This window comes from Bremia lactucae, linkage group LG8 (genome assembly GCF_004359215.1).
Source record: "Bremia lactucae strain SF5 linkage group LG8, whole genome shotgun sequence".
NCBI lineage: Eukaryota > Oomycota > Peronosporomycetes > Peronosporales > Peronosporaceae > Bremia > Bremia lactucae.
The window spans coordinates 1395814-1417013 of NC_090617.1; the positions used below are offsets into that span (position 1 = coordinate 1395814).

Genomic DNA, 21200 nt, shown 5'->3' on the forward strand with positions numbered 1-21200 from the left:
TCATCATTAGATGACTCCGTGGGCGATGATCACTCTGGTGCAGGAAGTGAATTATTACTGCCCAAATTCGTCACTACATGTTTTAACTAGTTTGTTTGCTCTTTTATTTTTGTAGGGTTTCCGTTTCTGTCGGCTACATGGACGTATAGCGAGAAATAATCGATAAAAGTAACCACAAACCGCGCTCAACCCTTTGACTTCGGGGGGGGGGCTCCCATTACGTCGCTGTTCACCCTGTTCAATTTCACTGAGCTTCTGATTGGCGCTGAAGAAGCAGATGCTCATCTTGCCGCAAATGCACCCTTCACACAGGGTGGTACCCTCTTTATCATCGGCAGTTTCAGGAATCCCGGCTGTTGCGCTAGCAGTCGCCGTCATTCGATTTGGCGAACATTCCCCGAGTACATGCGAAAGCTCTAGGCTGTCTGTAAAATTAACCGCTGCTGTATTTTCGCGTATAACACGATTGTACTCCACGCCCCAATGCCAAGTGTACAATTTTCGTTCTTTCTTCATATGCGCAACGACCTTCCCGTAACAACCGGTCGCACACCAATTGGACGAGAACTGCAAATTCGCACCTTTAGCTACCAGTGATAACTTCGAGATGACTTTGCGGGTCCAACTGCGGAACATGTAGTACGTCAGTTAACTTGGCAAATTCGCCCGTTAAAAGTACTGAGCCGAACAGAAGACGATACGACAGCTCATAGACGTTTCGCGTTGGCAACTGCTATCTCCACCACGTCTTTAAGCTCCTTGAGCTCACAAAAACCATAACGATCAAACGTCATATGGCAGCTGGCGTAACCACGCCGTCGTTGCCTCACTACTGGCGGAATACGAAAATTCTTTTTTATCGTCCAAATTGTCCGGACAAGGACTGTCGTTTCGCTTATGTCCACACTGTTGGAATGACTATAAATCCCAAGCTATATACCGCCATTATTTACTCGGTGTCCACGCACACGCTGACCACCCTTGTTCGGCCGCCGCTGGTCCTGCCGTCTCCCGTTGTTGCGTCCACTGCTACCACAGCCGTAAGTTGCCATCGTGAATGTTTCTTGTTGTTTCTCGAGCTTCTGGAGCGTCTCATATTGTCGTCGGAGCATCTCCTTGGCATCCAAAAGGGACAACTTACTGTGAGCTCCATAGTTTCACCATGAAACATATTCGCGCGACAAACTTTTCAATAAAATCACTAATTTTTCATCTTCGCTAAATTATCACCAGTGCTGATAGGCGCAAATTCAAATAATCAAAGCGCATCAGATGGTCCTCGAAAAGGTCGAGTGGATTGAGACATGAATGTACGCTTAGTGGGCGGCATTCCATCAAACCGGGTCCAGAATTCGTTTTAAACTCATGCAACTGTTTGCGCAGCTGCACACGACTCTGTAGACTATGCTGGACAAAAAACATCCGGAGGATGTACCCTGCCTCATACGCGTTACTGGCAGTCCTAATCATTGAGTTATAGTTAGGGCTTAGATGTTTGGCTATCATTGCCAAGATCTTCAAATCCGCTGTTTCCCATTTGGTTGACTTTTGTAACATACCGTGCTCCGGTTAGGCATGACATGGTCGAGGAGATCCTTTTGGCCTACGATACACGAGCATTAAATTCCCATAGAGAATATTGGTCGTCTTGCAAGAGGCCTTTCGGGCCAAGCACGTTTAGGTTCATAACACTTGACACACCTTGGCCTGTTGCAGCTGGTCTTAATAGCACGAAGCAACAATGGAAAGTGAATATTATGGAAGTCAACTACCGTTAGATCTTCTTAGGGTTAACCATTTTAGAACTAGACTGCATCTTCAACATTCGAGAAGCTTAGATGCCCATCCCCTCTAAGATAATTTGCGTTTGTACAGTGTATGCGAACAGCAGATCATACTTTTGAACTTTACTAACCATACTACCCTCAAGGTCAAGTGCGTTCGTTACATTTGTCGACCCAATACGTCAATGTGATTGAATGACGCTACTTTTTAATCGTTCATGAAAGCATTTAATTCGACGTTTTTGGCAAATATGGACCGTCCGGTATAAATTATACTTCTTACCGTAATTAAACTGACAGCATCGCAAAAAAAAGAAAAATCACAAGTCAAGTTTTTTATGTACGCTTTCTGCGTGCTAGTTCGTCGAATTTATGAATCTTGAGCGAATTGTAAAAATCTCCTTTAAAAGCGAAGTTACACAAACTTCACATTTCTAACCTTTTTATTACATTACTGGTACCTTTGATAATATCAATATAGATTTTCATTTTGACTATCCATCAATCTATTTTAATTTAATTGCAAAACCTATGGCTCTAACTAATGTTACAGCTCATGTCTTTAGAATAATGTATACAATTACTATGTCATTGCACTGCCCACCACTGAGTCTGAACTTGCGCAAGAATTTGGCGCTTTTCACCAGCCGACGCCTTAATGACATGAATTTTCTCGGTGTTAAGTCAGTACTTCTTAACCCGAAATCAAGTGGTACAGGCGCCTTCACGTAACTATATAGATTCAAATTCTCAAGCTTGTTTGTCATTCTAATAATCTTTATATTTGGTGCTTATGGACCATCCCTCCTGTAACGGAGCGCCTTTTGCTAGTACTGCTTACAGTAGTAGTGAACCTACACTGATTAAAGTGTCTTAGTTACTTCACGTACACGACGTGTAGAGGAAGATTCAGAGTAGCTAAGAGGTCTTAGCTGCTAAAGATAAATTCCTAGGCTTTAATAAAGGAAAAGTAGAGCTGTATTTATATATTAAGTTTTAACGTGACGATCTTCTATCTACTACCGGCTTTATTAAATTTGAAAAACTATGTATGCCGCCTACTTGCGCGCCACACAATTGTGTCTTATGACAATTGGCAGGGTTGAACTTAAATCAACCAAGCAATAAAACTTAAGTCTTATTGCGTCAATAAAACCAAATTTGGTAATATTGGAACTATTAAGTCAAAATTAATAATGAATAATTATTTTGTACCCTTTATTATCTCCTCTCATATAAAAAAGTATTAGTAAGTCCTCTTATAAGAAATAGTATTTATGTAACGGACACTCCGTTTTCCCCCTCCCCAAAACCAACGGCTCACATTTCGTGCACAGTAGTTAGACTGAGGTGTACTGCTCTGTGTATTTATGCCTCCAAGCATTGCAGAGAAGGATTGTGGTCGAAATAAACACCTACCTATCCAAACGCTATACGTGTGCCTCCCGAGAGATCCTCGACGACATAAAGTGCCGGAAACACGATGCCGACTGCAGACTCAGCAGAAGTGTTCGTGACGGCCACGGTGTCTCCACCTCGTGCAGGTAAAGCAGAAGGGATACCAGACCGCTTGGTGCTACACCCTTACTGGCACCCATGTATATACACGGCTGAAAGTTACTTATTTTCTCCGTCGCCTCCACGCAACGAAACTCGAGCGAAAAAATTGTTCTCCTTAGACGGATGATGTTATGCAGTCTTTTGTAAATCCCCATATAGTGTTAGACGACCCAGATAGAAAAACGAAGCGCTTCTTCAAAAAAAGCGCGAGGTCGAGAGTCACATTTAAATAACCAGACCCGACCTTCGCAAATGTCTCGGTGAACGCGGCAGCAGTTTCGTAGTACCACTAGGTAGTACAGAAACTGCCTTTTAGGTAGATAGCAGTACTAAATAGTTTTTGTCTCACACACGAAAGCGCTCATTGTTTTACGCGACCAAATGGTCCGCATATTATTTTGCTTTTCTGTGCGCTTGCCATTGCATTAAGAACGCTGAGCCGCTACATTGTGCTACAAAGACAAGGAGCCCCGTTATACCCTTGCGGTCAGGCGGTATGCCAAACATGCCGTCCAATTGACCGACTTTTAGCAGTCAGTTGGTATTGGCAGTAAACTTTCAATTGAGCATTACTAGACGTCGTAGACTTATGCGCTGACCCTGTTCACCGAAGCAAATATGGTTGGCCACCCATGGGCCCACCACTATTTCTCTGATACTCGTAAGAATGTATTTTTACAGCCCATAGACTTGATGGTGTATCGCGGAGCTCCCGAAGTATTTTCAGCTTGAGATCTGTACTTAAATTATCAAGGTATCACTTAATTTCATATTAGGCCATTGCTGTAACTAAAGCAAATTAGCTTGGCCTTCAAATGCGACGAAGGGTAACTTTTCGTTGGGATTCCACAGCAGGCTATAATGTTTGTCCTGACTGTAGCTCTCCTCTATCTTGAAAGCCAAACAACTTGCTGTATGTAAGACCTTATACAAAATGGCTCGTCTTTTTTTTTGTAAGTCAGCTGTCTAGACGTACTTTTCTATGCCGCATCCGAATATCGAGGTTAATTTTTAATTTTATTTATTCCCGCTTTTTCCCGATTGGGCTCATTTCACCCACCTCCCCGAATATCATCGGGAGGTGGCAGAGCACTTGGCGCCGGGACTTGGTGAACAAGCCCTAACCAGGCTCTTGCTTATTGTTGCCACTATGCCATCGATGTTATTTTTCAAGCATCGATGGTACTGGCTCAATTGTCCACCGCGATGAGGTAGTAGGATCTTGGCGATGGCAGATTAGGTAAATCGTAGCCAGGAAGGTCCCGACCGAATGGACACAACGGTCTCGCATGTGGATAGGTCAGGGAAGTTTGCAAAAGCGTGGCAAATCCTTGATGCACCAGCGGTGCCTATCCAGTCGATGCCTCGGTAGCTCAGTTTAAAGAGCGTCAGAATGAAGATCTGAAGGTCCCTTTTCGATCCCGGGTCACCGCACTTTGCTCGCGCTTCGCTCGCCTGTTGACCATGCTTCATTGCTCTTATTGTTGTTTTTTGCTCTTATTTAGTCAGGTTTATGGTGACTGACACTATAGGCATCATCTCCGAGCCGAGGTACATGTAGTTTTATAAGCTTGCCTGTAGGGATGCGCAGCAACAGAGATGACATCTAATCATTTATAGCGATGACTCATACTTGATTCTACTTAATTTATATCAGCCTTAATCTTTCTTTTCGCACGAGAAGACGGATAAACGCTTTCGTGACGCCAACTGTAAAAGAGTAAATTTCTGTTGTGTGAGGTGCACACTAACTACCTCGCTATGCCCGAAGGTCCGTGCGCTGTAAAGCGGGGTGCGCTCGCCTACACTTCGTAGCAATATACGTCCTTCTCACGACCCGTCTCTGTGAGTGTGTCTTTGAGGATGGGCCACAATATCGTTTGGGCTCTTTTCCGCCCACCTCTTTAAGCATCATCGGGAGGTGGCTGAGCACTAGGCGCAGGAAACTTGGTGAGCAAGCCCTGGCCATTCTTAAAAAGTAGTCCTCCTGAGCAACATCTTGCTCAGTTGGAAAATTTTAAGACTTTTTTATTGGAAAGCGTATCACCACGTCCGAGAGACGTAGTGATGCTGCAGCCGAGTGCATCACTAACACTCAGCAATAGCTTTGGCGCGAGCAGGATCGGAGCGAGGCTCTCAACAGGACTGTTGAAACGCTCTTTGCCCGGTCTTATCAGCCGAGTCCCGTTCGCATAACCTCGCCTTATATGACTGCAGTTCCGTACAGTAATGCAGTTTGGCGCAGCTTATCGAGTACGACGCCCGGTTGAGGTCGTATATCATGTCCCATTTGCGGGAAAAACCACAAAGCGGGCTCACTCTGCGCTTATGTCGGGCAGTGGGTGATTTCTTTATCGGCAGCCTTTAAGACAGAGATTCGCGCCATATCATCCACTGAGCAACAAAGTGTTGCTTCAGCCGCGCTTCATTAGAGCGCGACAGGCAAAGTGATATCTGTAAGAGTATGTGCGGGAGATGCGCTCGCTGTCGGCATTCATTACAGTGGGCTCGATACCAGAATACATTAAGGTGCCTATTTTTATGAAAGGACTCATCGCGACAGGCTCTCTCTAAAAAGGAACCGTCGTTGATGGAAGAGGCAACCCAAATTTAGACATTTGCGTGGATGAGAAGCAATTCAATAGTGCTTCGGCGACATCTTATTGCAAGATGTTGCCAAAAGGCTAGATGCCACTCCTATGGAATTTGTGTCATGGTTGGCAAATGCCCGTCCGTCATAGACGTCATCCCTTTTAGTGTAAGTGTACCTCTGTGTATCACTAGCACAAGGATGTGAATCTCTCCCAAGTGGCAGGTCAATTTAATACACACGAATTAGTTGACCCCCCGTTAAGTGTTTTTAAAGGACGTGTAAAATGAGCCACTTGGCCCGTTTCAAGTGACGTTTCCAATTCAGTCCTCTGCACCTTGAATCACACTCTGATATTTTAACGTCAAAGATCGAGGACTGTTCTGAAAGTCCAAACCAGAAAATGGCTATTTCGCTCATTTGAAGGGAGTTCTTCGTTCGTTATGTTTAATTAACTTGTCTCCACAATTGAGAACACCGCATGATAAGTAAATAACGGTCTCCGAAAGTGACGCATCGTCGCGCAGAAACGAAAAATTGTGCGCTGTACCAGATTCTCTCGGCGTTTTGTGCTGCTTAATTAAAGCTCGCACGCTGGCTCTTTGATAATCTAATATTCGGGAATGTATAACATTGCCCGCTTTTCAAAAGATCAAGCTTAAAATTTTCTACTTTGAGCTAGATATGGCAACTGAATATAGCTCGTTGCCGAAAACGAGCGGGCTAACACGCAGCCTGCATCTATTATGACTTCGGTCTACACTTTTATCACCTTAAGATTTTCGTTATTGGTTAAATATATGTTGAAATTTACGTATAAGTCTGCAAATCATTTTTAAATTGCGACTCACATTTGCGAAGCCCATTTATTCGACGTTGCAGCTTACAGTACACATATAGCAAGTTATGTGACCCACTCTTTTAAAAATAATTTATTGTGGAACTTGCAATTACAAAATGCTAAAGACTTATTATTATAAAACATAAGCCAATCAAATTAAGTATAACTTGTCAATCATTTTATTTCAGGATCGACGCGTCATAAATGTATCTCCAAATTTTAAGCCTGAGTGTTGATCTGTATGGTCTCAAATGTGGCGTAGGCGGAAGCCATTATAGCTATGCCGTCAAAGTTTCACATGGGTACATTTGAGCCGACGATGTGAAGCGATCGTTCACAAACACCACGACACTTGACACGTCTACAAAGATGTAGAAACGCAATTTCTCACGGCTCATGACACTCGTCATTCTGTTTGGCATTCGTAAAGAGATCATACAAGTAAAAGTGGCCCCAAATTGGCTCCACATTCGGCTCGACGTCGTTATCCGCAAAGACGGCACAGTCCCCACTTGAGCTCTTTGAGCGGTCAATAATAATCTTCTTCTCGGCATCGTCGTACACGATCGTCGTAACTTCATTACCAGCCGAACTCCGCAAAGCCCACTTTACTGCCGCGTTTAAATTTTGACACCTCGGCTAACAATTCAAGCGAAGTATCCGATGACTTAAGATCTCGCGATGAAGCTTTGACAGACACATGAGCCTCTTGTTCATACTCCTTTTCACTGCGTTGCAAATGCCAATCACTCAAAGGCTTCACGCCAAGCGTTTGAATCGTCTTGCTCTCGACAGCCGACCCATCAGCGCAAGTAAGTAATATTGTCTGCGTCCGACACGATCTAGTCGCCCTTCCCAACAGGTGGTCTTTTTTATCGTAAAATATTTCGAAGAATCGTAATAGTTACTTCAGAAGTGACAAAATTCCATCCCACCCTTGCGGCTGTCGATTTAAGGAATTACTGTCGTCAATAATCCACCCAATCACAACATCCTGGCCATGCTGCAAATAATGTGCTAGTGGGGACCGAACTTAAGCACACATGGCCCAAGACACAATCCGTGCCAACGTTTTTAAGATTAAAACTGAAGCTTTCGTAAAATAAATTAAATGTGACTCTAATGTAAAGGTTTATATGTGGTCCACACATACTAACGTTTCGACGCAAGGATGTCGACTCCTAAGGTCCGCAAGTCCATTAAGGTCGTCGGCAATGTGGGCGTGCTCACGGGTCGCCGCAACCGCCACGAGACCATGCTATCGATTCGCAAGTCGAAGAAAGAGGATGCGTACGCCACGCGTCGCAATTTGAAAGCCAATTATCCACAGACATCCGTGCAGACGACGAGTCGCAAGGAGCTTTTGCTGAATTTAGCCTCACGGTCCCAGGCATTGCTTCTCGGTACACATGCTTTCCTCTTCATTACATACATGTAGCAGTACTCTAAAGAGAATATAATTGCAGGAATCAAGCGACCAGACGAACTAACGAGGCAAAAGTCCATGCGTGCTTTTGTGTATTTATTATCAAGTGGCGTCCCCCCACTTTTTGACGAGTGCGATTCGCAGCACAAAGGTCTATGGGACACAATCTTAGCCGCGATCCCGTCCTTTGTCGCAATTTTAAACGAAGATCTTTTAGATGCCAATGCGGTGCAACTCCACTCGGATGCCGCGTTTGCAATGCGTTTTATATCATCGATGGACAAGGCAAGTGCTGTAATTGCGTCAGGTGTGGTGCCTCGCCTTGTGCAGCTCTTCCAATCGGGTCTTTCCGAATTACAGATACAAGCAGCGTGGTGTCTTGGCAACATCGCATCCGCTTCGTCCGAGAGCTGCGACGCAATTGTCCAAGTTTGTCCCCCCACGCTCGTGCTGCCTCATATCCGCATGGCGACGCCATCTCTTCGACGGGCATCGGTGTGGCTCTTACGGAGTCTTGTCGAGTATCCCGAAGTAATGGCAAAACGCCGAATCATGGGCGAAGACATCAAGCAAGAAACAATGCAAGTGTTGGTAAGCATTATTCAACAGCTCTCGAATGAAAAAGTACCTCATTCTGTATCGGGAACGGGCGGCTTGAAAAGAGAGACGCTTTCGTTTCCACTAGGAGATGCGGAGATTGCACCCTGGCGGATTTTTGAGGTGTGTAGCTGTTGTGTAAACGGCTTGTAACAAGAAAAAATTAAGATCGTTCTTTCGCTTGTAGATATCAACGGGGAAACCCGCACCGAATGAGATTGCCGTCGTGCGGTATGTACGTCACGTTGACGCCACGACGGTGGAAGTTATGGACGTGGATGTAAACTTTGAAACGGGTGAGAATCTTGTCTTTAAGGCCAAGAAAGCAGACATGCGGCCCCTTCAAGTCATGGACGACGCCCTTGGCCAAGACGACGAATTAAACGAGGAAGAGACGGAGTTACTGGACGAACAAGGATTGACATTATGCGACACTTGCTGGGCCCTCGTAGAAATGACCCTTCACGATAGTGACATTGTTGGAGGAATTGTCCAGGCCGGTCTTTGTCCCCGACTCGTTGAGTTGCTGTACATATCTCAGAGTAGTATCCTGCTTGCCCCAGTGTTACGGTTACTCGGCAACATTGTATCAGCTGAAATTGTATACTCCCAAGCCGTTCTTGATGCCAAGTTGCTCGAAGTGATGCCACGTGTTTTGAATACAACGAGCCGTGCCGTGCGCGAAGAAGCGTGTTGGATGCTTTCAAACATTGCTGGCGGTCAAGAAGAACAAGTAGTTGCAATGATGAACACACCGGGAGTCATTGCGGGGCTTGTGGAGCAAATGTCGTGGGCAGAGTACGGCGTCAAGCGCGAAGCCACGTGGGCCATGTGCAACATTATCGTACGCGCCAATGTCGAGTTTGTTAAAGAGGTTGTTCAATTAGGCGCGCTGCGTTTGTTTTGCCCACTTTTGGAGGAGTGGGAAGACCCTATGGTGGAGCTCGTTATTCTTGAAGCGATTGAGAGCTTCTTGCAGAAAGATCCCATGGAAGGTCGCATTGCTGTTGAAGAAAGTGGGTGTCTAGCAAAGATAGAAGAGCTGTCGTATGACCACAATGACGATGTTAGCAGTATTGCGTCGCAGCTGCTAGATACGTGGTTTGACAACGAAGGCAGCGAGGTGAGTGAGGCACTCGCGCCGGCTATAGTGAGGTCGGAGAACGCTGGCCAGGCTCTTAGGTTTCAGCCTGTGCAGAGTGATGTCCAATTCCATTTTGACCGAAAGTGATGAACTCCAAGCTTTCTTGTATTGACTTTGTCTCTGTGCTGCTCATGACTTTGGTTCCATGAATTTAGGTTAGACAGAATTTACCTTGTACAAATAATTTGGTACATGCACATTTCAGGTTGCAGAGGTAAATATAATCCGATTTTTATTTTTTGCAATTAGCAAATCAAAAACTAAAACGACAATACAAGCGATACTTTGCTAATGTGATCAATTTAGTGCTCCATTTATTGTTCATACCATCGCTGAGGTACCGTGTTACTTCTTGAAACAGCACGATACTGTCATGTGCAAGAAGAAGCGAGTCCTCGATACGGTCAGGTCGTATTGGTTTCTCAGACAAACGATCGAGCGAAGAATCCGACTATTAATGCCATGTGATTTTGGCGCATATGCTGCCTGCAGAAGCTGAAGCTCTAGATGCGAAGTTTAACATTTTATTATCGAGTTGTTGTTTTTGCTGAGTTATCAGCTGAAAGACACAGTGCTTAAACATGAAGAAGCTGAAGAAATAGGGATGACAAAACATACAAAGATGCCGAGATTGGTTGCTAAAACAGATGGCATAGAGACTAAGTTCTGATCTGTAGGACGAATAAAAAAATATATGCATTCAGCAGACCAGCATAAAAATAGCAGGTTTGCATGTGTTGATCAGATATTCTTGGTGTCAGCTGAAGACCATTTCAATGCAAACGCGCTTGTACTGAATTTTTTCGATTACTTGATCTACTTCACGATGCTAAAGCTTATCCAGAACATTTTCAAAGATTGATGAGCATCAATTACATTACTTAAAAGTTTCGTGGCCATGTTGCAGAATCATTATATTTGCAGCGTAAGGCTCACATCTTCTTCCTTGAGACAAGCACTGATAATGCTTGTGTTAAATGATAATATCCAGCTCTTCTCGCTTTTAGGATTCTTGCGTTCTTCTGGCCAAAAATTAGCAACTACTAGACAGAAAGTCCTTTCGAAATAAAAATGTTCGATGAGTCAAGTTTCCATCTACTCAAAAGCTATAGCTTTTTACTATTGCTTTTGTAATTCACTCCGTAAAAGCAAATAGATAGCACTTATTTATAATTTCTCGTCGAATTCTAAATAAAATGCGGATCGCAACCCCGAATCTTCAAACGTATACTGTGCAATAATTAAATCGAGTCGTAGTGCGGCGATTGCTTCATTATCTAGTAGTATTCCTTAAAAAACGCTCAGGATGAATCAAAGATCAGAACTTTGTGTCGCATGTAAGGGTTAAGTTCATATCCGTTTTTAATCGGCTTTTTTTACTCGGAGCTGCTCAGAAAACCGACTCGTCTATAACTCATAAGTGAAGCCACTGCTATCCGGCTCTATCGATCTGACTCCTTCAAGTCTTCAGTCGCACTCCTTTCTTCAAGCACGTCGTGTCCAAATATTAGCATCAACCCGTGTCAACAAGCGTAACCTCATCCTATAGACCTATTTTGCAAATTCGAGTCAACAAACATTGCTTAGTAGGAAAATAAAGAGTAAAATCATGTACTGGCTTTGCACTTTTCAGATGGTACCAGCAACTCTCGCACTTGACAAGCTGTTCTTGCGTAGCATCTAGAAGATTTTAAGGATCACTTGCCACTCCAAGTATGTAACGTCGTGAAGGCGGTTTAGTCGCTCTAGCTTATCCTTATATCGCATCAAAATTTTCCATTAACATAGAAGGCCTAAAACCAGGCCCATGAGGTGCAATCTCATTCGTGGCTCGATACTGCCGTATCTGTAACAATTCGCTTTAGCAGACTCCCATCGTACCTACAATGTACAGGCTGGTACTCTCAAAAAGTCTCTGGACGTTTTTTCTCTGGTCCACCGTTCAAATTGAAGGTAAGATTCACAGAGCTGACGATTACGCGCTGTGATACCGTGGTACAATCAAAAAACTGACGCTATAACCCGATTGGTCATCCCAATTTAAGGCACCTCGACTACCAAGTAGCAACATTTCCGTAAGTTTTAGGCAATATTTGAGACAAAGTAGCAAAAGACAAGACAAAACCCACAATTCTCGTGCAACTTAATCCTACAGAAAGGGTACACAAAGACATCCAGAAGAGTACGCGTTTACATAACTGTAAACCCATAAACAGAAAGCACATCATTCCGCAACCTGCTCCGATAACGTCAAGCCTTTGTATGGCCGAGATCGCAGCGCATGAGTCGAACCATGAGCAAACTCAAGTGCGCGTCGTCTCCGAGAGATGCAGACTGTTTGACCCGAATGCCTTTGTCGTCAGCGCTGTCGTACGCGTCCGCACACACTCCCATCGATGCGCGGCTTCGCATTGATGACATGGAGTACCGCTCGTCGCATCGCGACCGTTTTTTAAACAGCGCCGAGCATCTCGTGGTCATGGATCCACGCAAAACACGCGATTCTTTTGCAAAAGTCGACGTCTGGGCGTGGCACGAGCAATCAATCACGACAATTCTCGACACATTACAAGTCAATGCAACACACGGTCTCGACGCGGACATGGCAAGCAAGCGATTGGCGCAAAATGGTCTCAATGCACTCGAAGCGGACCGCAAGACGCCATTATTACTGATATTTGCCATGCAATTCACCACTGTTATTATTGCATTGCTAATGGCTGCGGCCATGGCGTCCATTGCATTGCACGAGTACGTCGAAGGGATTGCGATCATTGCGATCGTGACGTTAAATGCAATCATTGCGACGATTCAAGAACACAATGCAACAAATGCGCTCGATGCATTGCAAAAGATGACGACGCCACAGTGTATGGTTCTGCGCGATCGTGGACGACACGTGGAAATCCCAAGCGAAGAACTTGTCGTGGGCGACATTGTCCTCTTGGCCACGGGGGATCTTGTGCCTGCGGACATGCGATTGATCCAGAGCTCTGAATTGCAAGTGAATGAAATGATTCTCACGGGCGAATCCAATGACGTGCTTAAGAAAGTGGACATCGAGACAAAACCTACTGATAACTTAACCGCTTCGAATATGGTCTTTGCATCAACGTCCGTAGCCATGGGCAATGCTACGGGAGTCGTGGTGGAAACCGGCATGCGTACCCGTGTAGGCTCGATTGCCGCGTTACTACAGAAAAGTCGTACTCCATTGACAAGAAGACCAAGTTGGTATCACCAATTCGTGGACGTGTATACTACACCCAAACGAACGCCTTTGCAACAAAGTTTGCATCACTTGGGTTTGTTTATGGGGGCCGTGGTCATGGGCATTTGTAGTATTGTTTTTCTAGTTGGCATGGTGCGTGGCAATGCCGACCCGAAAGACCCGGATCGATCCGTGACGTTGTCGGTTGTCATGATTGCTGTCTCACTGGCGGTAAGTGCCGTACCCGAAGGTCTTCCCATGGTCGTTACCATTTGTTTGTCCACGGGTACGGCGGAGATGGTCAAGAAGAACGTTCTTGTGCGCAAACTTGCTGCCGTCGAGTCGTTGGGGGCAAGTTCTGTCATTTGCACCGACAAGACTGGAACGCTCACGGAATGTAAAATGACTGCCGTGAAACTCTGGAGTGACGCTGTCATGTACGATATTACGGGCAAAGGGTTCACGCCGCATGGGGACATTATCGCAGACGGCGTGAGTCACGTACACGAGTCGATTTCCGTCCGTGCGACCCTCTTGTCGGCCGTGTTGTGCAGCAACACAAATTTGCAACAAGATCAAGACGAAGCTGGTGCGATCTCGTGGGTCTATATGGGCAATTCGTCTGAAGCACCACTGATTGTGGCGGCGGCGAAAGCGAATATTTGGCGCGACGAAGCCATGCGAAACTACCCCCGACAATTGGAAGTGCCTTTTTCATCGACGCGAAAAATGATGATTACCGTCAACGAAGTGCCAGCAGGAACGTGTCGTTTCGATTTGCTTCAATTGCCCCGAAACACTACGATCGTGGCCAATGTGAAAGGAGCGCCTCTTTCGATTGTCAAGAATTGCACGCAATTTGTGCGGACGGACGGATCCATTGCGACATTGGACAATTTTGAACGTAAGCGTATTTACGAAGCTGTCGATACACTGTCTTCCCAAGCCCTTCGTGTGTTTGCAATTGCGATTCGTCCAATGGATACGTTGCCGTCTTTCGACGACGACGACGACATGGAGATAAAGTGCAAAAGTTTATGCACTTCTCTCGTCTTTGTGGGACTCATTGCCTCCATTGATCCTCCTCGAGAAGGTGTGAAAGAAGCAATTCAGACTGCTCGTCAAGCTTCAATTCGGACTGTGATGATCACAGGTGATTACCTCCAAACAGCCGTGGCTATTGCACGCGAAGTCGAGCTGTTGCCTCTCGACGTGGCTATTGAAACTCAAGCGGTGGATTGTGGCGACTTGCGCTCGAATGAGAACGAATACTTGCCCGATGCTATGGTCGATGAGCTCACGAGTCAAGTCTCGATCTTTGCACGTGCGAAACCCGAAGACAAGATTGAAATTGTCAAGTCATTGCAACGCCAGGGACACGTCGTGGCCATGACTGGCGATGGAGTGAATGACGCTCCTGCGTTGAAAGAAGCCGACATTGGCATCGCCATGGGCGTTGCTGGGACCGCGGTCGCCAAAGGAGCATCGGATCTCGTTCTCACAGACGATAACTTTTGCAGCATTGTCTCGGCCGTGGAAAAAGGTCGCGAAATCTATGGCAACATTCAGCGGTTTGTGTGTTTTCTCCTTTCGACGAATTTTGGTGAAATTGCGGTGATTTTTGTGGCCATGGCGGTTGGCATGCCAAATCCACTCGAACCGTTGCAGATTCTCGTGCTTAATTTATTTGCGGATGGTATGGCAGCTGTGGCGTTGAGTCTTGAAAAGGGCGATGGCACGGTCATGCTTGATCGCCCACGACCACGGAACGAGCGTATTATTTTTGGTCGACTCTGGGTCATTGTACTTGTGAATGCGTTTTTAATTGCCTGTGGAGCTTTGATTGTCTTTACGTGTGGCTTGTATTGGAATTTTAAACACATTCTTCTCGACGACATTATTGCCGATATTGATGCCACAAAAGGACAAGTGGCGTACCGGAATGCAGTGTGCTCGCGATGGTTGGGTCTTGGACATGGTTGGCAAGCATATAGCAATTGCCAAGCGCGAAATCGTGACGGCACGTACCGTTTTGACGAAAGTATTCGAACAGAAGGGTACTACGAAAGCGACGCATTGCTGTGCTTTAATGGCACGTATGACTGTGTCTCCGAGGGTACTGCCCGTGCCCAGACCATGGCATTTATTTACATTACCACTATGGAGATGCTCCGTGCGTACACGGCACGGAGCTTCACGCAATCGGTTTGTAAGGATTTATTTAGCAACAAGTGGATGCAATTAGCAGCTGTGGGGTCGATGGTCTTGACGCTCTCGGTGACCACCATTCCTATGGTGAATGATGATCTTTTTGGGTTTGCGTACATTCAATGGTACGAATGGATGTTTGCCATGGTCTTTGCCGTCACAATGGTCGCGTTGGGTGAGACGCTTAAACTAGTGTATCGTCGTCGAGACCGTGTCAAGTTGCGTCGCGCGGCAGAAGCCACGTATGCTGGAATGGCCGAGGAGATTCAAAACCTTCGGATGCGACTGCAACAGCTCGAAATTCGCGTGAAAGTCGAGCCACACCATGAAGTACTGTCACATACCGAACGATCGCCCACGGGGCTAATGACAAGTTGAAATGAAGGCAGCGAAGCACTTGAATAGTTTTTTAGACAACACCGTAGGCTTTGATTGTATCCAACACTATTTCGTGTAGTCGACACAATTGTACCAATATACCGTACGTGCGAATTCCTAAAAGCCATGCATGTTTTTATACGACAATGTCTACTTATGCCTCGATTTTTTACTGCCGTGGTGACTCCGAGCGTTATGGAGATTCCGTGCGACTCGTTGCGTGTATTGCACTACGGCGTCATCAGCCATGACTTCGTCCGTAAACGTTTGTCGGCGCTGTCGTTTCGCGAGCCGGGCTGAATAGAATTCTTGCGCACCTTCAATTACTTGCCCGCGTTGGAATTGTTTCGGTAAAGTACGAGCATGATCCGACGACTTGTAGAATTTCTTTGGGTCCAAGTAATTCCTCATGCGCAAGAGCGCTAAATCACAACGCGCTTCATCCGTCATTTCGTGCGACGTAAAGTTTAACCAACGACGTCCTGCCGACGACGACTGCGCATCCACGCGTTGCCAATCCGAATGCGCCACTTCTTTGCGAATTGCGGCGACCACAGTGGCTTCTTCCGCTGCTCGAACGTCGTTTTTAATCGTCGCCGCTTGAGACGCGTGAAAATGTAGAAATGTTTGAGACTTAGATGCCCCGCTGTTTAATTCATTCGGTACGAGCTGCCGCTTAAGCGTTGCGAGTGGCTTTGTAGACACTTCTAGAGGCAGCGTCTTGGAGTAACTGGAGAAGGAAATGGTTGATGCTGCGAGGCGAGCCTAAAGAATTCATGTGAGTCAGTTTATTGAAACGATTAGGTCAAAACACGTACATAGTGTGCAATATCCTCCTCGTCTTCTAGTGGCGATGTTTCGTCTTCAATAGTCGGTTCGACTTCCGTCATTACGATGGCGTCCACGTTTGTCGTTGTAAGAGTGGTTGGTGATGGCGTGTGGCGTACTTTTTTATCAATAGTAACGGGGGACTTCTGGGGTGAGAGGCTTAAGGCCGCTTTGGCCTGGAGGCGTTGCGAGGTCCGACGAGTCTCCACCATTTTCCGTTAAGTTGACGAAGATGTGGCTGGTGAAGAAGCGCGAGGCAGTAAACACCTCGTGATTGGTCAAGGCAGTTTGAAATGGGTACTTACGAACCGCGTAACCTAAAATAATTTTGAACTAATCTGGTGACATAGTTGAATTGTCTGTTTTGTGGTGGCAACATATTCCTATAAGTGGTACCTCAAAGCGCTATAACAATATTACAGTTTTATAGTTAAATCACGTGGTCCACAAATATGTTGGCATTGACAGCTAGCTTGCTACCTCAATGTTGTGACGTTAAATTGATCTAAGTGCTTAAAGACTTGTCAGCTGGCCGCTTGAAAGCAAGGCAAGAGGATACTGTCCGTAAATACTGACTGTATCGATTTTAAAGAGGCGAAAAAAGCTGTAATTTTTATTATTAGAAGAAATTTCACCTACGAATAATACGTTTAAGGGATAAAAATGATTTATTAACACGAAACTTTTTTGCAGCGTAAAAGACGACAGCAATAGCTGTGAGCAGCGAAGGCGCGCTTTCTCCGACTTGACTTTTAATACGTTGGTACTTTTCGTGTTTCCGGCCAAGCGGGTTTAGGATTTGTCCAGACCTGCACATTTTTAAACGTGGCGCTAGCTGAGGCCATCAGAGCAATGCCGTCTGATTCCGTTTGAGTTGCACATGGGTATATTCGAGCCGATAATGAAAACCGATCGTTCACAAACACCTCAACACTTGATACGTCTACAAAGATGTGAAAACGCAGGTTTTCACGGCTCGTGACACACTCGTCATTCTGTTCGGCATTCGTAAAGAGATCATACAAGTAAAAGTGGCCCCAAATTGGCTCCGCATTCGGCTCGACGTCGTGTTCCGCAAAGACGGCACAGTCCCCACTTGAGCTTTTTGAGCGGTCAATAATAATCTTCTTCTCGGTATCGTCGTACACGATCGTCGTGACTTCATCACCAGCCAAACTCCGACGGACCTCAAAGCCCACTTTACTGCCGCGTTTAAATTTCGACACCTCGGCCATCAATTCAAACGAAGCATCCATGGACTTAAGCACTCGTGAGGAAGCCTTGACCGACACATGAGCCACTTGTTCATACTCCTTTTCATTGCGTAGCAAATGCAAATCACTCAAAGGCTTTACGCCAAGTGTTTTAATCGTCTTGCTCTCGACAGTCGACCCATCAGCGCAAGTCATATTGTCGACGTCCGACACAATCCAGTCCCCCTTTCCAACCAGATGGTCGTCGAGATCATAAATATCGCGAAGAATCGTAATAGTGACTTCACGAGGAAGGGACAAAATTCCATCCCACCCCTGTGGCTGTCCATTGAGAAAATTATTGTCCTCAGTGATCCACCCAATCACAACGTCTTTGCCACTCTTGTCCGTGTAAATATTATTCGCATACCAGTCACTACGATCAGTAATACCGACCATATGAGGCGTCAAGAGGCCAGCATTCAAGTTGGCTTTTTTTTTGCTCGAGAACGTTCCTGTGGCCCACATGGGGTACCGGTTCGTCTGACCTTCGGCTGCAAACAGGATGACATTATGAAGCTCACCGTCCTCGTCTGTCATTTCGCGGTAAATACTGGTCTCAAAATTGTATCCCCATGTCCCACTGTAGTGAGAAAAATTGGTCCCTTTTTCTGGTGCCAATAGAAAGCCTTTGAATTTCCAATTGACATAGTCGTGCGCATGATACAAGAAAATACGGGGCCCAACGTCGTGAATCCCGCCGGCGACAATTAAATAATTGCTCTTTTCGGAAGCAAAATCGTAACCGAAATGAGCGTCTAGAGACTGCGAATGAAATGGCATGGGGTCCCGCCAACCGGTGACGTTAAGGCCCTTAGGTGGGAGCTTGATAAGCGGTTCACGGCCCTTCTGCCACGTAAGACCTCCGTCATCCGTAGTGGCGTACATGACGTGCTCCCCAAAGAGGTATTCAAGCTTCCAATTTATGGGAAGCGCCGTAACCCCCGTGTAAAAAATGGTTTGCTTGCCATCGATGGCATTGTCCATGGCAAACCCCGAAAAGACACTGAGGTAGTCCCACTTGTTTTCAAACGGAAGAAGCGCGTCTGGGAGGTCCCTCCACGTGACTTGATTTTTGGACACGGCGTGACCCCACGTCACATTACCCGGCATGGTTACTCCCGGATTCAATTGATAAAACATGTGATACAAACCCGTCTTCTTGTCGTAATAGGGCGCACATGGATCGTTCATCCACTTTTGACGAGCAGTAAAGTGATACGTCGTACGGAACTGTTCGAATAAGTCACTCCCGGGCTTTGCTTCCAGGATACTTTGAACATTGCTCGTGTCCCCGCCAACAAACAATGCGGCAATGGAGGCGCTCAATGCCAAGATTCCTGGAATCACTTTCATTGCGAGCAAAGCACAAGGGGTGGCAAAGGCGTTAACACTGCGAAAGGAATTGAGAAATGATTCAATACATTTTCCATTGTTGGCTCAGCGGCTTCTTGCTGGGAGCTGAGCGCCACTTGAACTTGAGATCAGCTGGAACGGCCTTCTGTTTGATTAGGTTACAAACAGAAAAATCTCTAGTTAAGAATAATAGGCTTCTATCTTGATATCTGTCGAAACGTGCGATTGCTGCTTTGAAAAGTGCCAGTACATTTTGAGTCCTACGGCTGCGCCGAAAGCGGCTGTTTTAGTTCTGCACTTGCTAGAAATAGGAGACTTCATTGTGCTAGCTAAGCTCGTGATTGTGTTGAAACGCTTTCAACGGATGCTATCCAGCTTCTTATGTCCTAATGCATCCATCGCATCTTTCAAAAGGCTATACATGTGATCACGGATTTTTAACCCGTTAAAGACCTCCGAATAGCGTCTTCATACTTTCACGACAGAAATAAGCCTATGTATTATTGAAAAAACGTAAGATCTCGTGTTCGTCTGACTCCAGACTATAATGGGGCCAGCAAGCTATTATTCTGATGTCAAGGCTGGTTTCAAAACTTGACTCCTTGCTATGCACCGGTCATCTGATCGGAGGGCTTAGCGTCTGCCTTCAAATCATAGTGAGCAACTGATTCTCAGACCTCGCGGCTGCTAGACACCTTTTAAAAGGAATATTAAGCGACTGGAAGAAAAGTGAAGCACGGTCTCGAAAATAAGACGACTTGGTCCTTTAAATTTTACGCTGCAGCTTCTGTCTGATGTCCAGGGAGTCAACAATCTCTCGAAGAAAGTCGATGCACTTAACTACCAGCTGCGACAGGCCGGTCAGTCAATCCTTTAACCCTCAATATGGTGGCAACCTTTTGTACCACCCATGTAGTTGCAGCATGTTGCTGATGAACTATGTATTACTTCACATTACGATCTAAATTTTACCATTTCAAATCGTTATTAGCATTGAAGCATATCATTTAATTATTATCTGGCCCACTTTGAAAGCGTATCCTCAAATTTCATTAGCAGCGGGGTCACGCAGCGCTTTATTTACTAAGAAGCGGGCTGCATAGATATCTTAGATAATTATAAGCTTGCTGATTCTTACGAATCCATTCGAGATGTTGCCTTCGCCTTGACTCATATATATTTTTATTTGTGTCCACGTTATGATTTTGAATGGACAAAACTTAAAAAAAGTTAAGGTTATTAAGCCAGACGCAAGTTGTCAGTATTCGCACCGTTGTGAGCACTGCATGTAACGGGGTAGCTCGTTACGTATCCATTATTACATATAGTAAGAGTAACGCAGAATCATGTATTTTATCTAAATCGATATTTTTATTAATATTACCATTCATATTGATATGGCGACAGTAATATAAGTTATGTTCATTAGTTGATTTAAAGTGTATCGTAACATGAAATTAACACTTAAAAATTGTTGAATTATATATTATCTTAATTGTAACGGTGTTTGGTTAGATTACTTTAACAGTAATATGTTGAAATCTTATCCATTGGTAGATATAGGCCATTATATCTACTTGCTCCGCGGTCCAGTCAGCACTGGACGCGCGTAAAGAGAGACAGATAATACTTTATTACATGTTTCGTATTAGTATGTAATTGAATTAGTATTAAGTAGACAGAAACAGAAGTACTTAAATTCATAAAATACAGTTTACTTTGAACCCTCTTTCAAGCAAGTGTTTCAAAGAGAGTCTTCCTCTGCACGTATACTAGTGTACATGAAGTGACGTGTGGCACCACTTGTACTGAAGCAGCGCAAAGTGGACTTGTACTGAAGCAGTGCAAAGTGGACTTGTATTGAAGCAGTACAAGTCGGCAGTCCCTCGTTACACCTGGAAGCACTTTGTAGTCCGTCCAAGACCATGGACATGTAAATGATTATGGAGACAGGCGTCACGTTTCGCGTGAGAGCTACTCCTTTCTAGGTATTATAGAAAGGAGTGTGGTCGAACGAATTCGTC

The 21200-nt window shown here is 45.3% G+C and overlaps 5 protein-coding genes across 5 annotated transcripts; 2 read left to right on the plus strand and 3 right to left on the minus strand.

Annotated features, from left to right (window-relative positions):
• Window positions 1–783: 783 nt before the first annotated feature.
• Window positions 784–1470, minus strand: CCR75_003637 (uncharacterized protein; the record flags this gene model as incomplete). The annotated part of the gene is made up of 3 exons (XM_067961731.1): window positions 784–918; window positions 954–1140; window positions 1436–1470. The coding sequence occupies 3 exons, from the start codon at window positions 1468–1470 to the stop codon at window positions 784–786; spliced, it is 357 nt and encodes a 118-aa protein (XP_067823491.1).
• Window positions 1471–7875: 6405 nt separating this feature from the next.
• On the plus strand, window positions 7876–10239 carry CCR75_003636 (uncharacterized protein). Its single transcript, XM_067961730.1, has 3 exons — window positions 7876–8178; window positions 8242–8921; window positions 8986–10239. The coding sequence occupies exons 1-3, from the start codon at window positions 7947–7949 to the stop codon at window positions 10027–10029; spliced, it is 1956 nt and encodes a 651-aa protein (XP_067823492.1). The 5' UTR covers window positions 7876–7946; the 3' UTR covers window positions 10030–10239.
• Window positions 10240–12235: 1996 nt separating this feature from the next.
• On the plus strand, window positions 12236–15739 carry CCR75_003635 (uncharacterized protein; the record flags this gene model as incomplete). The annotated part of the gene is made up of 1 exon (XM_067961729.1): window positions 12236–15739. One exon carries the CDS (start codon window positions 12236–12238, stop codon window positions 15737–15739), a length of 3504 nt encoding a protein of 1167 aa, XP_067823489.1.
• On the minus strand, window positions 14827–16906 carry CCR75_003634 (uncharacterized protein). The gene is made up of 2 exons (XM_067961728.1): window positions 16558–16906; window positions 14827–16504 (listed from the first exon to the last, which is right to left on the minus strand). Exons 1-2 carry the CDS (start codon window positions 16777–16779, stop codon window positions 15890–15892), a joined length of 837 nt encoding a protein of 278 aa, XP_067823490.1. The 5' UTR covers window positions 16780–16906; the 3' UTR covers window positions 14827–15889.
• A 413-nt stretch (window positions 16907–17319) lies between these two features.
• Window positions 17320–19176, minus strand: CCR75_003633 (uncharacterized protein; the record flags this gene model as incomplete). Its single annotated transcript, XM_067961727.1, has 1 exon — window positions 17320–19176. One exon carries the CDS (start codon window positions 19174–19176, stop codon window positions 17320–17322), a length of 1857 nt encoding a protein of 618 aa, XP_067823495.1.
• Between the last annotated feature and the right edge of the window lie 2024 nt (window positions 19177–21200).

Bases quoted from the DNA above. Each gene is read 5' to 3' on its own strand.
- CCR75_003636 (XM_067961730.1), top strand. From the start codon at position 7,947: ATGTCGACTCCTAAGGTCCGCAAGTCCATTAAGGTCGTCGGCAATGTG. The intron at 8,179-8,241 runs GTACACATGCTT...ATATAATTGCAG, and splicing joins GTCCCAGGCATTGCTTCTCG to GAATCAAGCGACCAGACGAA. The intron at 8,922-8,985 runs GTGTGTAGCTGT...TTTCGCTTGTAG, and splicing joins CACCCTGGCGGATTTTTGAG to ATATCAACGGGGAAACCCGC.
- CCR75_003634 (XM_067961728.1), bottom strand. From the start codon at position 16,779: ATGGTGGAGACTCGTCGGACCTCGCAACGCCTCCAGGCCAAAGCGGCC. The intron at 16,505-16,557 runs GTACGTGTTTTG...TGAATTCTTTAG, and splicing joins AGGAGGATATTGCACACTAT to GCTCGCCTCGCAGCATCAAC.